This window comes from Pongo abelii, chromosome 11 (genome assembly GCF_028885655.2).
Source record: "Pongo abelii isolate AG06213 chromosome 11, NHGRI_mPonAbe1-v2.0_pri, whole genome shotgun sequence".
Classification (NCBI taxonomy): domain Eukaryota; kingdom Metazoa; phylum Chordata; class Mammalia; order Primates; family Hominidae; genus Pongo; species Pongo abelii.
In genome coordinates, this window is record NC_071996.2 from 116,679,398 (window position 1) to 116,694,131 (window position 14,734).

The window sequence follows — 14,734 nt, forward strand, 5'->3', positions numbered from 1 at the left end:
ATTATTGAGAGTATTTCCTGTATTTAGACATTATACTAAACAGTACTGCTTTACTTCCTTATTTTATTTATAGTGTAATGGCTTGTCTTTTTCTACTCACATAGCTGATTATATTTCTATGAATATTCTTCAGTTAGAAGTAAGTGGAATTGTATTTTGAATATCACTTAAACACAATATTTTCTTGTTATAATTGAAAATTTTAATAACTAGTTATGAAAATCAGTAGGTGTACCTTTATTCCTTTGTTATAATAATAATGTCACCAGGCAGGCATACTTTCAGTTTCCTGACATTGTTTAAATAAATTTATTAAATGATTAGCTATGAAAATATATTTGAACTTTAATAGCTATTGCATATTCTAGAAAGGGGGATTAATATGATATCTAAAGATGTTTGTAATTAGGACTAATTCCTAATTTTAAATAAATTTGCAATGTATGGATAATTTGTAATTTTTACTCATCCAGCTGTGGTATAAATTTTTATTTTTTGCTTTTTTTAGTTCTCATCTTCTGAGAACATGCACATAAGAGCAATCAGTTTCATTATTTTAAATTGCACATCTAATGTTAATAAATTCTATGAGGAGAATTATTTTTCATTAATACAGTCTAAGAAAAACAAAGTTCAGTGGAAGAAAAATAATACTGCTTCTCTTAAATTTGGAAATAGTGTGAATTATTTAAAATAATTTTTTGTAAAAATATCCCTAAGAAATATAATAATTACAAATGTACTAGAAAATATATTTTTTGTAAAAGTAGGTAGATGATTAATTTACAGTGCTAATAAAGTGAAAGATTAATATGATTCACTTAACTTTCTGTGTTCCAACAATGTGTGTTAGGACATGTGATGCTTATATGTTAGGCCAGTCCAAAGTGTAAAATGATTTTCTTAGAATAATCTGGATCCAAGTATACTGTTAACAATTTGGTGACTATTGTCATATTTTACTTTTAGATTTAGCAATCTGAATTGAGATGAAATTTCAGGAAACTAGATTACTGTTAGTATTAGGATTTAAAGTCCTCCCAAACTAAGCATACTAGTCATAAGATAAAATTGGTATAACGTATCTCTTTATGAGTTTAGAATATTATGGTTCAAGTAATTTTATCCTTATCCCTAGCTGCCAGTTTGCAATGAGATTACATTGTATTGAATACCTTATTTCATATGAAACATTTTTTATTTTGATTAGAAAACTTTACCTGTTCTACATAGTAAAATTATAGGAATATTAAATATATTATTTTTTATCATTTTTACCGCAGGAAAAAACACTTAGAATATATCATTGCTATGAATTCACTTAATCTTTCAAAACATGACCAAACAAGGATTTTCCTGTGTTAGTTTGTTAAAATAAGCAAACAAACAAAACACTGGGCAGTAAAATTTGATATAGGTTCTTTCACTCCTCAAGCAGAAAATGCAATAGATCCTTTAAATCCAGGGTTAGAAAACTAAGATCCTTGGGCCAAATCTAGCCTGCTTCCTGATTTTTAAAATAAAATCTTATTGGAACACAGACATGACCTTTCTTTAGGTATTGTATATGGCTGCTTTCACTCTGTAAAAGCAAAGTTAATTAGTCACAACAGGAGTGATATGGCCTGCAAAGATAGTTTTGGCAATTCTAAAATATTTATTCTCTGACCCTTTTTACAGAAAAGAGTTGCCAGAACACAGTAGGAATTTGTTCTATGAACCACTAAAAAGTTTCCATTGCAGGTTTAGTCAATGCTTCAATTCTATTTATATGCCTATTTTAGAATTATCAATGGGCAATGGTAATTTTTCAGGGGGGAAAAATTAAAGAAGAAATTAAAATGGAGAAAATATGATAATCTAATTTCATTACCCTTACCTGAGCATATGTCATCCATCTGTCTTCCTACACTGACTGTTCCCCTATTAACATTGTCAGAACTACTCACCCTAAAGATACATTCTTACTTTTTTTGCCTCTTACTACACTTCTTTTTAAACCATTTTTCCCTTTCCAGCCAATGTTTTGAAAACAGAGTTTAAATTTTTTTTCTTTCTTCACCTTTTTACTTCCTATTCAACACTTGGTTCTCTCCAGTTTGGCCTATTCGCACCATTTCACAGAAGGTAGGGTGGTAATGAAAATGCCATCAAAAGTAATAGTACAATTATTTATAACATTTAATTACTAATTTAATTTTTTTAATAATGGAAGAGATTGTAAATTAAGAGTGTATTTCATTAGTTTGCATGAAAGAAATATTGCAGCTTTTAGACGATAAAATTTGTCATAACATTTAATCACTTAAATGTGAGCAGTGCAGTTATAACTTTCTGGGGATGGTTAAGTTTTAAAGCCAGAGCCTAGAATTAAAATTACCTTTGATATAGCCCTTATGATATAGCCTTATGATATAGCCTTATGTTGCCCAAGTATGTACAGGAAATATGTATGGTGTTGTGTATACATTAATGACTCCCAGTGAACACTACACAAATATTTGTTCCTTTGTCATTTGATCTTATTGCTGTTTCTTCAATTAGTGAGGACTTGGCTTCTAGTTATATGTCCCATAAGAATATTTTTTCCCCAGTCATTATTAAGTTTAACGCAGGAATGTAGTGACTCTTCTACATAACATAAAAGTTAGCAAAAGCTAATTTTTGCTGTTACATTATGATAAATTTGACCACTATAAATACATCTGCACAGATTTATGTACTATGATATTAAGAGAGCAGCCATTTAGGTGAGTATTTAATTTAAATTTTTAAAACAAAATTAATACCGTGTTTATTAAATATGAGGGATTTAAAAATATTTAAGAAGGTGAAGCCTTAGGCTTATCACTCAGAAATTTACTTTGTATCATTTTTATTGATATAGTATATTCTCATGCATTATTTCATTTACTTCTCCCAACAACTGTATCTAGCAGGTAGCCACAGCCATATTTCTATTTTATGGGTAAGGAAAGGGGATAGGGAGATAAGGAAAGGGGATAGGGAGATAAGGAAAGGGGATAGGGAGATTAGGAAATCTCCTCAGTGAGTGTCACCAAGTCATGGCCAGTAAGTGGCAGAGTCAACCTAGGACATACTGATCTTAAAGACCAGTCTCCTAACCACAGGGCTATATTGTGCAATTATACAAGAGAATCTTTGAAAAAATTAATAAAGGTGCCTTTTGGCTTGGCTGGATACTAAAAGGACCTAAGAAAATATTAATTTAGAATTCAAATTTGTGCCTATTTTCTATATTGGTTTGAGGAATCTTGGGGCCAGTAATAAACATGTCAACCGTGCTATATTTTTCCTGAGAGAGACTGTCTGGTTCTAAGTGATAGTCGCGATAGTGCTGGGGATTCTAACATCCTTAGTTTGTACAGTAATTAATTTTGTCTATGTTGGTAATGTATTTCCCTAAATCTTTACGAAAACGAGGAAAAGTTCTCATTATAGGCTTCGTATAAGGAGATTATAATCAAGATGACCTTTCCCGTCTTTTACATCCTATGCCTTGGGTGCCACCATGAGGGAAAAATAATCCTTATTCTTCTGACACCATTTGTATGTTTATTGGAATTCTGTCATAATATTCATTATTTATGGCAGTGAGTCTTAAATGCTTTTGTTATGTGGACAAAATTTTATGAAATTTCTATGTACTTTCTCCCTGAAATTCATATATATTCTCCATTTCTATATAATTCTAAGTAGTTTATGGATCGCCTGGTAAATATTAAGAGAATTAATGCAATTTTATTAGTGATAATTTTATTGGCAGTTTCATTGAGATCAAATTATATTTAAAATTTCTAATAGTTATGGCAATCTTTTTTCCCACCTGAACACTTTTCACTCTTATTTTAAGAGTGAGTGAAAAAGAAGAAAAAATAAAAAGTCAGGATATTTCTTAAAACAAAACAACAGATACATACAAACTGAAGCAAACCACAAAAATATTATGTATGAGAATTCAGATTTTATTGAGAAGTATACTTCTGTAGTTTGTGCATTAAAATTCCTAATTACTTGTATTATTATCTAAAAATGAGCCTGAAGTCATCTTTCATATTTTTATATGGATGGCAGAAAATTTACCTGATAAATAATTTTTGAATGTCCTGAGATATATACTATGTAATGAATGTTGTATTTGGATTTGTGCTTCTTTTATCACATACTATTTTATTTATAGTATTTAATTTAGAGGAAAAACTATTAAATCACTTTTTTCCTCATAGAAAATTTCTCTAGTGGTTTTTCCACATTAAATAAAGCAAGGTGCTGAAAACCAATTTTATGGTCAGAAAAAGCTTATGGTGTAATACTTCAATCAATCCCTATGTCTTCTCTTCTGAGATAAGTATAAATCACATTCCTAGTACAGATTACTTACTGAATTTATGATTCAATTGATACCTATTTCCTGTTTTATAAATTGTGGCAAATATAATGGAATATTGACTCAATTATCTTAATCTTCAGGATATTCTATTGGGGGGGTCCTCTTGCTCTTTTTTTAGAAAAAATCAGATAAAGTATGTAACACAAAATATGTGAGTTTATAAATATGTAACATTATTATGATTTATAATATGAAACTACTGATAATTTATAATTTTTAGCTCTAATATTTAGCTCATCTAGAGCAAACTTTGTAGGGATTTATTAATAACTTTATTACTTGAAATATTTTTCTGTGCTCAAATTTTTTTTTAACTTTATTGGTTGCCATACACAGTGATTAAAATTGTAATTATTTACAATCTGCAATTGATTCTCTGATGTTGCTTCTTATTTCACTGAGAAAATAGAAGTTCCATCACTCCCACCTCCCTCTTTACCACCCTGCTGCCTCTGGCCTCAGGTGTTCTTCTCTTCTCCCTCAGACTCTAATGTTATCTGAAGCCAACTTTCATCTTGTCTGCTTGATACCAGCCCCTCTCACAGACTTAAGGATACTGCTTTTGTAATCGTCCCTCTTTTACCTCCATTGTCAGTTTTTTCCCTCTTTGCTGGGTTATTCCCATAAGCATACAGATGTGCAATAATATCTCACATTTTAAAAAAGGAAGAGAAGAACCACCCTAGATTTCATATCTTCTTCTAAGTTCATCTTGATTCCCTATGCTTTGCTTTAGAGCATATCTCCTTGAAAAAAGTTTGTTGCCACTTCCTCATTTCCGAGTCTCTCAGATGTACTCTCAGTTTGGCTTTTATCTGCATGACTCTATTGAAAACTTTTTTTTTTAATAGTGACTTTCACAGTGCCAACTTCAGTAATTGATTCTCAGTATTCTTTTCAGACTCCTGGCAGCATTTGTCACTGTTGTTCAGTTCTTCCTTTTTAGAACACTTTCTTCATTTGTCCCCTGGGCACAGCTCTCAGATTCTCCCACTATTTCACGGGCCTCTCTTGCTTAGTCTTTTTTGGTAGTGTTTTCCCTTCAACCTGGAAGCAGTGTAGTGTTCATGGCTCACTCCTAGGACCTCTTCATTTCTTTCTTTCTTTACTTTCATTTCTCACTGCCTAGCTGGTCTCTTTCAGTCTCATGACTTTAAATAGTATCTATAATGTTGATTACCAAATTTAAATTGCCAACCCTGACTTTTTTCCTGAACTCTGAACATGTATACTCAACGTTTGTCTTCACTTAAATGTCTGCTAAGCATATTACATTTAACACGAATGGAAACAATCCCTTAATTACTCCAGCCAATCTGCTCCTCCTGCATTTGTCCCCACTTAGTAAATAAATGGCTATCTGTTGCTCAGCCAAAAACCCTGGAGTCGCACTTGCCTTCTCTCATTTACCAACATCTGACAGTTGATCCATCAGAGAGTCCTGCTGGCCCCACCTTGACAGCATTTCTAGAAGGTACTTACTTCTCATAATCTCCACTGCTACCAACTTCCTTCAAGCCACCATGCTCTCTCCTTGACTACTGCAATAGCCTGCTAACTGGTCTCTCTGATTCTATGCTTGCTAGACTAATCCCTTTAAAACATAAATCTGGTCAGTGTCACTTGTCTCAAAACCTTCCTATGGGTTACTTCTGATTCAGAGTAAAATTGCTTTCCTCACTGTGGCTCCCTGCTGTTTTCCTGACTCATCTTTCACCATTCTCTCCTTGGTCGCTTAGTTGGCTTCAGTTCCAGACACTCCAGGTATCCTGGCTGTTTGTTCTTTCTCGTAGTTGCCAAACACTTCCTTGGTTCAGGGCCATTGCATTTACTTCTCCATCTGCCCCAGCTGCTTCTCTCCCAGGTATCCACATAACACAGTCCCTCATTTCCTTTAGATCTATGTTCAGATATCACTTTGTCAGTCATGTTTGTCATTCATGCCCACCCTATATAAAATAGCACAAGCACTCCCATCAGTGTTTCCACCTCATTCTTCCTATATCTTTTAGACAGCTTATTTAACTTCATAGAACTTATCACCCTCCCCACTAGAATGGAAACTCCATGAAACAGGGACGTAGACATTTTTGTCAATTTTGCTATTGTCTAGATCAGTGCCTGGAACATAGGAGATGTTCAGTTATTATATTTTATACACCACGATGATATTGGTACCTAGAAGTCATATTTTATTCTAAAATATATTATGAATGTTGGACATTTTAACTTATAAATGTAATACTGCAACTAATTACTATAACACTCCCTGAGACTTAACTTTTTGAATTGTACATAAATTAAGCCAATTTGGCAGAAAGAAATGACATAAACCCTTTTGTTTGATTTTGTCCTAGGTATGAGTTAATACAGAAAGGAGTGACTGAACTTAGAACTGTTGGGAATGTTCCAGATGTCTACACCCAGATTATGCTTTTGGAAAATGAGAACAAAAATTTAAAGAAAGATTTGAAGCACTACAAACAAGCAGCTGAGTATGTTATTTTTTAAATGACATTTTCTTCTTTTTCTTTTGGACTAAATAAAAGAGTTGAATGAAGCTGATATATGTAATATACCAGAGCCTTAATTTTGGAAAACTGAATTTTTCTAGTTGTAAAAAATGTGAGAGGCTTCACTAGCAAATTAATTAAACAGATGATCAGAACTATCATAATTGTAACTTACCAACAAGAAGGGAATGCAGGGAGTTGTTTAGGAGATGGTACATATGTTATATAACGTTCACTTCCTTATGTATTTGATAGTCTTTTCATGGTTTATAACATTTTCTCCTGTAAAGATAGGCTAATTTCTGAAATAATAATTAAATTTATAGAAAGCCGAGAGGAAAGTGCTAGTTTATTCCTGGTAGAGGAATTTCTGTATTTGAAAATTCTCCAGAAGGAATAATATAAACTGTGGACTTTGGGTGATAATGATATGTAGGTTCATCAGTTGTTAACAAATGTACCTCTCTTTTGGGGGCTATTGATAATGGGGAAGGCGGTGCATGTGTGGGAGTAGGAGGTGTATGGGACATCTCTGTACCTTCTAATCAATTTTGCTATGAACTTAAAACTACTCTAAAAATAAAGTTTATTTAAAAAAAAGATAATTCTCTATACTGTTTTCCATACAGGTTGAACTAATTTACATTCCCACCAACCATGTATGAGTGTTCTCTTTTCTGCACGTTCTCACCAACATCTGTTATTTTTGACTTTTTAATAATAGCTGTTCTGACTGGTGTAAGATGATATCTCATTGTGGTTTTGACTTCAGTCCAGCAGTTCCACTACTGGGTATCTACTCAGTTGTATAAAAATTCCACCCACACTCTTACGTTTATTGCAGTGCTATTGATGATAACAAAGTCATGGAATCAACCTAAGTGTCCATCAGCAGATGATGGGATAAAAAATGTGGCATTTATATGCAATGGAATACTATTCAGCCATAAAAATGAATGAAATCAGGCCTTTTGCAGCAACATGCATGGAACTCGAGGCCATCACGCTTAGTGAAATGACTCAGAAACAGAAAGTGAAAAACCACATATTCTCACTTATAAGTAGGAGCTAAGCAATAAGTACATATGGACATATAGAATGGAATAATAGATACTGGAGACTTTAAAAGGTGGGAGAGTTGGAGGAAAGCAAGTATGGGTAAAATGTCCACTACTTGGGTGATTGGTATACCAGAAACCCAGACTTCATCACTATGCAATATATCCATGTAAAACAACTGCACTTTTACCCCTTAATCTATAAAAATAAAAAAATTTATAAAAGAAAATATAAACTATCCATAATTTCACCACCCAGGGCCAGCCACTTACCATTTTGTTGAATAGCAGTCTTGACTTTCCTCAATGCATATATATTAATGCATATTTATGAGTACCTTTTAAATATAAACTGCACTAATACCATATTTGGTAAGTTCCTTTTTCATTCAAGAGTACATTATTAATATATTTTATGAAAATAAATTTTATTCTAACTTAAAAGAAAATTACTGAAAGGAAACCTTTGTTTTGTAATTTTCTGGCATAAATTTATTCATAGAAGAGAAGCCAAATCTCTCCACACCTTTCTTTCTTTCTACAATTAATGGAAGACATGCAATTCCTGGTGAACAATTTTAGATAAACAGCCAGTGTTATTCTGATAAGGAATATGTGAATGCATTAACTTGGGGTGAATCTGCTCATTTGAGGCAATGTTATATGGAAAAATCAATGCTCAGATGTGAAGCAGAGTTCATGTTTTATTTATTAATTCATTTTTATTAAATATAGTTAAAGAGGGCCTTTCTCACTTAAAGAATCATATTAAAACCAAAATTAGATTGATGGAACTAACTTATAGGAAAATAATATTGTTAAGATTTTTGATAAGTTTAAAGAAACATGCCTTTTCATTGAGAAGTAGAGAAAATATTTAAAATAAGCTCTTGTAAAAGATGGCAGTAAATAATTTGTATGATATCATTTATTCAGGTATTGTCTGTACTTGTAGAAATGTTTTTGCAAGGTATATAAATTTTGTATTATCTATGGATGTAATGTACCATTTAGAATTTTATATTTTACATTAGAAGTGTATGATGATTCAGAAGAATATATTACTAGAACCAGTGTTCTCTCTATTCTTCGTTCCATTTCTCAAAAGTGACTATTTGCCCTGTTGCTCACTATGATTTTGTATATTCATCTAATGGATTCACTGGGAATTTGATACAGCATATTTCTCACAGTGCTGCCTGGCACACTGTTTCAGTTCCTGATCTCCTTTGAATTACTGCTTGAGTTTGCTAATTTTCTTTTAAATAGATCAAAGCAGCCTCTTTATGCCATAAGTTTAGCTCCAGTGACATTGAATAGTCATTGTTAAGTACTGGTCGTTTGTTGAATATTACGTTTAATAGCAATAATATAAAATAATATATTACTCATGCAGATTATTAACTTAATGTTAAAAGAAGCCAGGATTAAAATGTATCACTCAAATAAAACATCTTGTCTTACTAACATATCAGATTATAGTTTTAATTTTAACAGTTTATGGCTATTTCTCGAATCTATCTCATTCAATAGAACTTACAATCTAAAAAATTAGACAAGGAAAATTTGTGTTTGCTTTACTCTACTTGACATGGAAGATTTGAAAGGAAGCTGCTTGATCCTTAGTAGATACTTAATCTTTATTTTGTTGAGTGGATATTAAGCATGGTGTGCTTGCACAGCACATTTTAGTAAAGTGCTTCCTTATAGCCTGGTTCTACTGATACATTCTTAGAAAATGGAGAATGAAGTTTTCTTTTGTTTTGTCAGTAGTTTTTTTATTGATACATAATAATTGTATATACATTTATATAATAATTGTACATGTGATATTTTGATACATATGTATCAAATACATTTGTACATATGATAATTGTACATGTGTTATTTTGATTACATACATACAATGTGTAGTAATCAAATCAGAGTATTTAGGATATCCATCACCTGAAACATTTATTTTTTTTGTGTGTGTTGGGAACATTTCTAATCTAACTATTTTGAAACAGATGATAAATTATTGTTGACTGTAGTCACGCTACTGTGATATTGAACACTAGAACTTAACCCTTCTGTCTAACCGTTTGTATCCATTAACCAATTTCTCTTCATCTTTCCACCCAGCGTTCCCCGCATACTTCCCAGCCTCTGGTAATTATCATTCTCCCTGCTACCTCCATGAGATCAACTATTTTAGCTCCCACATGAGTAAGGACACGCAATATTTGTCTTTCTGTACCTGGCTTATTTCACTTAACATTAATAATCTCTAGTTTCATCTATGTTCCTGCAAATTATAGGATTTCATTCTTTTTTTAAAACTGGCTTAATAACATTCCATTGTGTATATGTGCCACATTTGATTTATTTATTCTTCTGTTGATGGATACTTAGGTTGATTCCACATTCTTGGCTATTGTGAATAGTGCTGCAATTAAGTTTTGAAAAAAGTTTTCCAAACTACATTTGTCATGCTACCAGCCTGCCCCAAATGGTAGTATTTAATCATCTAGGATTTTCAATTTGACTTCTGAGGATAATTTTCAAATAGCAATTAGTAATAAACATGAGATTCCCTATATTGAACTTGAGCTAATGTTTGTATTTTTAGGATTAGGATATTTCTTAAGGCAAAATAATTGTAGATATAAAATACTTTTCTAATAATAATTTTTAATACACAAAAAAGTCAGGTTGCAGGTATGTATTGTTCTTGATTATACTAATAGCATTTAGTGATGTATCTAGGAAAATCAAATAAATAATACAGCTATAAAATTAATATTTATCTGGGGGAAAGTTGCCATGGAAAGAGTACTGATCTTAAAGTTCAAATACCTGGCTTCTAATATTCTGTTACTTATTAACTCAGTTTACTGAATTACTCCCAGTTTTCTTACTAACCTAGGAATTGTTTTGCATAATGTTATTAATTTCTATGGAATAATGTGATAATTAAATGAGACAAGCTATGTTAAAGAGCTTTGTAAATCACAGAGTGCTTTGAAATGTCAGCTATTATCAGTAACTAAATGCTGTCATCTCTAGGTTTTTATTAATCACATCATTAATATTTTTTAAATTCAGCAATGATGAAGCATGAAGAAAGAAATGAAAGGAGAAAATATTTCCCACTAAAATATCATTTGAATTGTCATAATTAAAGCAGGGAATTGTCATTTTCTGTGTTGTCAACAGTGTCAATTTTTGACTATAAGTTTTCTCTGTACCTGCTATAAATATAGATTATCTGTCTTCCAAAATATGAAGTTGGGAAAATAACTGTTGAGAACATTTCTGTATAGATGTTTTTATGGAGAAAATGATCTTATTAAAAATTTATAGTTACATTGGAAGTAAAAATATTTCCCATACTGGATATTGAAAAAGAATGTTTTTCTCAGAAAAGGAGAGCATACGTTTTCTATTGAAATGTAGACCAATTGTTATTTGAAATGCAAAAGTCTAAAATTGCATTTAAAGCAAGTGACCACAGTTGCAGAGATTTGGTGGTTGACACCAACATGGCACATGTATACATATGTAACTAACTTGCACGTTGTGCACTTGTATCCTAAAACTTAAAGTATAATAAAAAATAAATTAAAAAAAGTAAAAAAAAAAGATTATAAAACATCACTTAGAATTGTATCTTTCACAGTTTAGACACTATATTCATTCATAAACCTTGTTTTATTTGGTAGTTGTCATGCCAAATGATTTACTTTGGTCTGAAGTTTATAAATAACTACTATGAGTTTTATTAATTAAAACCTTTTTGCTTGATCTTCTTGCCTGTTTTCACTAGCATTTTATGTCTTCTTTCCATACTGTAGACAATGCAAAAAAAAAAAAAACAAAACTCGTTTGGATGATTGATTCCTAAAAGCACCAGTGTACTTGAACTTTAACATCTTGCAGTCTGGCTTTCATTTCACTTTTTCTCAATTGGCCTTGGACACAAGAGAACTGTTTGACACCCAAATTTAGCAGTCTTTTTTTTCCATTTGTATATCCTATTTTTTATTCCTATCTTCCATTAGCATCTGTGACATCATACTGTTCTGCCCCTCCTTCTACCTTAGTGACAGGCTTCTTTTCCTTTTCTTAACGCCAGACAGTTGACACTCTTTAAGTACATTAGGATAACCATTGACTACATGTGAATATTGACAAATACAACATATATTAGGTAGTGGTAAGTGCTATGAAGAAAAATAACAGGTAAAGGAGCAGACGGGGTGCTGTTTTATGTAGGATTGGTAAGGGATGGGGCAGGGAGCAGGGGAGCACATCAGAAACCCGAAGAGACTGAGGGAAAAAGCCAAGTATAAACTTGGGAAAATGGAATTCCAGGCAGAGGAAAAAGGAAGTATAAAGAGGATGTGGTGGAGACAGGTTGGCTTGTTAGAGGATTAGCAAGGAGGCTATAGTGGCTCTAACCAGTGAGTTAGTGGTAGAGGCCTTTGCTAGAAACTTACTTTTTCCCCCAGGTGGCATGTGAAGCTAATAGTTTGAGCAGAAGCATGTGAACAGGCTTCTGCATGGAAAAATGCTCAATGTTACTAATTGTCAAGGAAATGCAAATCAAAAGTAAACGAGAAATCACCTCATGCTTTTCAGGATGGCTATTATTAGAAAAACACAAACAATATGTCTGGCGCCGTGGCTGATGCCTGTAATCCCAGGACTGTGGGAGGCCGAGGCGGGCAAATCACGAGGTCAGGAGATCAAGACCATCCTGGCTAACATGGTCAAACCCTGTCTCTTCTAAAAAACACAAAAAATTATGCGGGCATGGTGGTGGGCACCTGTAGTCCCAGCTACTCGGGAGGCTGAGGCAGGAGAATGGTGTGAACCCAGGAGCGGAGCTTGCAGTGAGCCGAGATATGCCACTGCACTCCAGCCTAGGCAACAGAGCACGACTCAAAAAAAAAAAGAAAAATACAAACAATAACAAGTGTTGATGTAAATGTGGAAGAATTGGAACCCTTGCACATTACTGGTGGGAATGCAAATGGTGCAGCCACCACTGAAAACCGAATAAAGGTTCCTCAAAAAATTAAAATTCAAACTACCATATGATCAAGAAATCCCACTCCTGGGTATTTATTTGAAGTGAATTGAATTGAAACCAGGATCTCAGGCAGATATTAGTACTCCTGTGTTCATTACAGCATTATTCACAACAGCAAAATTATAGAAACAACCTAAATGTTCATTGACTGATGAATGGGTAAAAAAAATATGGTACATTCATGCAGTGCAATACTACTCATCCTTTAAAAAGAGGGAAATTCTGTAATATGTGAGGACATGCATGAACCTTGAGGACACTATGGTAAGTGAAATAAGACAGTCACAGAGGGATGATTACTGCGTGATTCCCCATATATGAGGTATTTAATATGGTAAAATTCATAGAATCAAAAAGTAGAATGGTGGTTTCCAGGGGATGAGAGGAGAGGAAGATAGGGCATTACTAATCAAAGGGCATAGAGTTTTAGGTAAACAAAAATCAGTGCTACAGATTTGTTATATATCATTGTACTACAACCAATGATAGTGTATTGTACACTTAAAAATTTGTTAAGAGGATAGATCTCATGTTACCTTCTTACCATATACTCAAAGAAAGTAAACAGTATAGACTAATGAACCTCATAGACCTAAGGATAATCAACACTGTACTTTTGTCATTCTTATTTCACTTCTACTCTCACCCATTCCCTACTGTACCTCAAGTTATTATAATATATAATTTTTACAGTTTTTTTGTTATGCTTTATATACATTGAAATATATGTCTTAGCTATATAATTTTGACAAACAGATAAACTCTTAAACCTCCACATTCATCTCAAGGTAGAACATTTTTATCTATCCGGAAGTTTTCCTCATGTCCCTTCTCAGTCATTCTCTGTCCCAGCAATCACTCTTCAGAATTTTTTCACTTTAGATTAGTTTTGTTTGAGAATTTCATAAATGGAATCACAGTATATTATTGTGTTTGGCATCTTATACTCAGCATAAAGTCTGTACAATGTATTATTTTTGCCTGTATCAGTAATTTGTTCCTCTTTATTGCTAAGTAGTATTCTGTTGTATAATGTATACTACAACTTTTTAATCCTTTTTCCATTTAGTTATTTCCAACAGTTGGTTATTAAAGATAAAACTGCTACGAACATTGAGGTACAAATATTTGAGGGCAATATGTTTTCATTTCTTATAAAAACTTAGTGGAATTTCTGGATCAAGGGGATAGATGGATGTTTAACTCTGTATGAACTGCTACTACATATTCCCACATTCATGTTGGTCCATTTTTCTTTCTCAGTAGGAATACATGAGAATTCCAGTTTCTCTAAACAGCTACTAACATTGAGTGTTGTTAGTCTTTTCAATTGTAGCCATTTTAACTGTTGTGTTGTGGCATCTTGTATTTTTGATATGCATTTTCTGTATACAAATGATATTAAACATAATTTTTTTTTGCTTTTTGACCATTCTAAAAAGCATTCTACAAAGCATTTATCCTGCTTTCTATATGTTTATGTCTTTTGCTTGCTGATCTTATAATTGAATTGTAAGAGTTTTTTGTATATTCTGGATATAAGTGCTTTGTTATAATATTGTGAATATTTTCTGCCAGTCTGTGGCTTGTGTCTTTAATTTATGAATGGTATCTTTTGTTGAGCAGACACTATAAATTTTGATGAAGCATAGCTTATCTTTTTTATGGTATTTAT

General features: G+C 32.5%; 1 protein-coding gene across 4 annotated transcripts in view; it reads left to right on the forward strand.

Moving 5' to 3' along the window:
* The window catches only part of SPAG16 (sperm associated antigen 16), a 1,150,408-nt gene that overhangs the window by 29,558 nt on the left and 1,106,116 nt on the right, over window positions 1–14,734 (forward strand). For all 4 annotated transcript variants that reach the window (XM_024243621.3, XM_054549801.1, XM_054549802.1 and 1 more), the window contains one exon: window positions 6,769–6,906. In XM_024243621.3, the coding sequence (XP_024099389.1) occupies window positions 6,769–6,906 (138 nt within the window). The remainder of the gene's footprint in view (window positions 1–6,768; window positions 6,907–14,734) is intronic.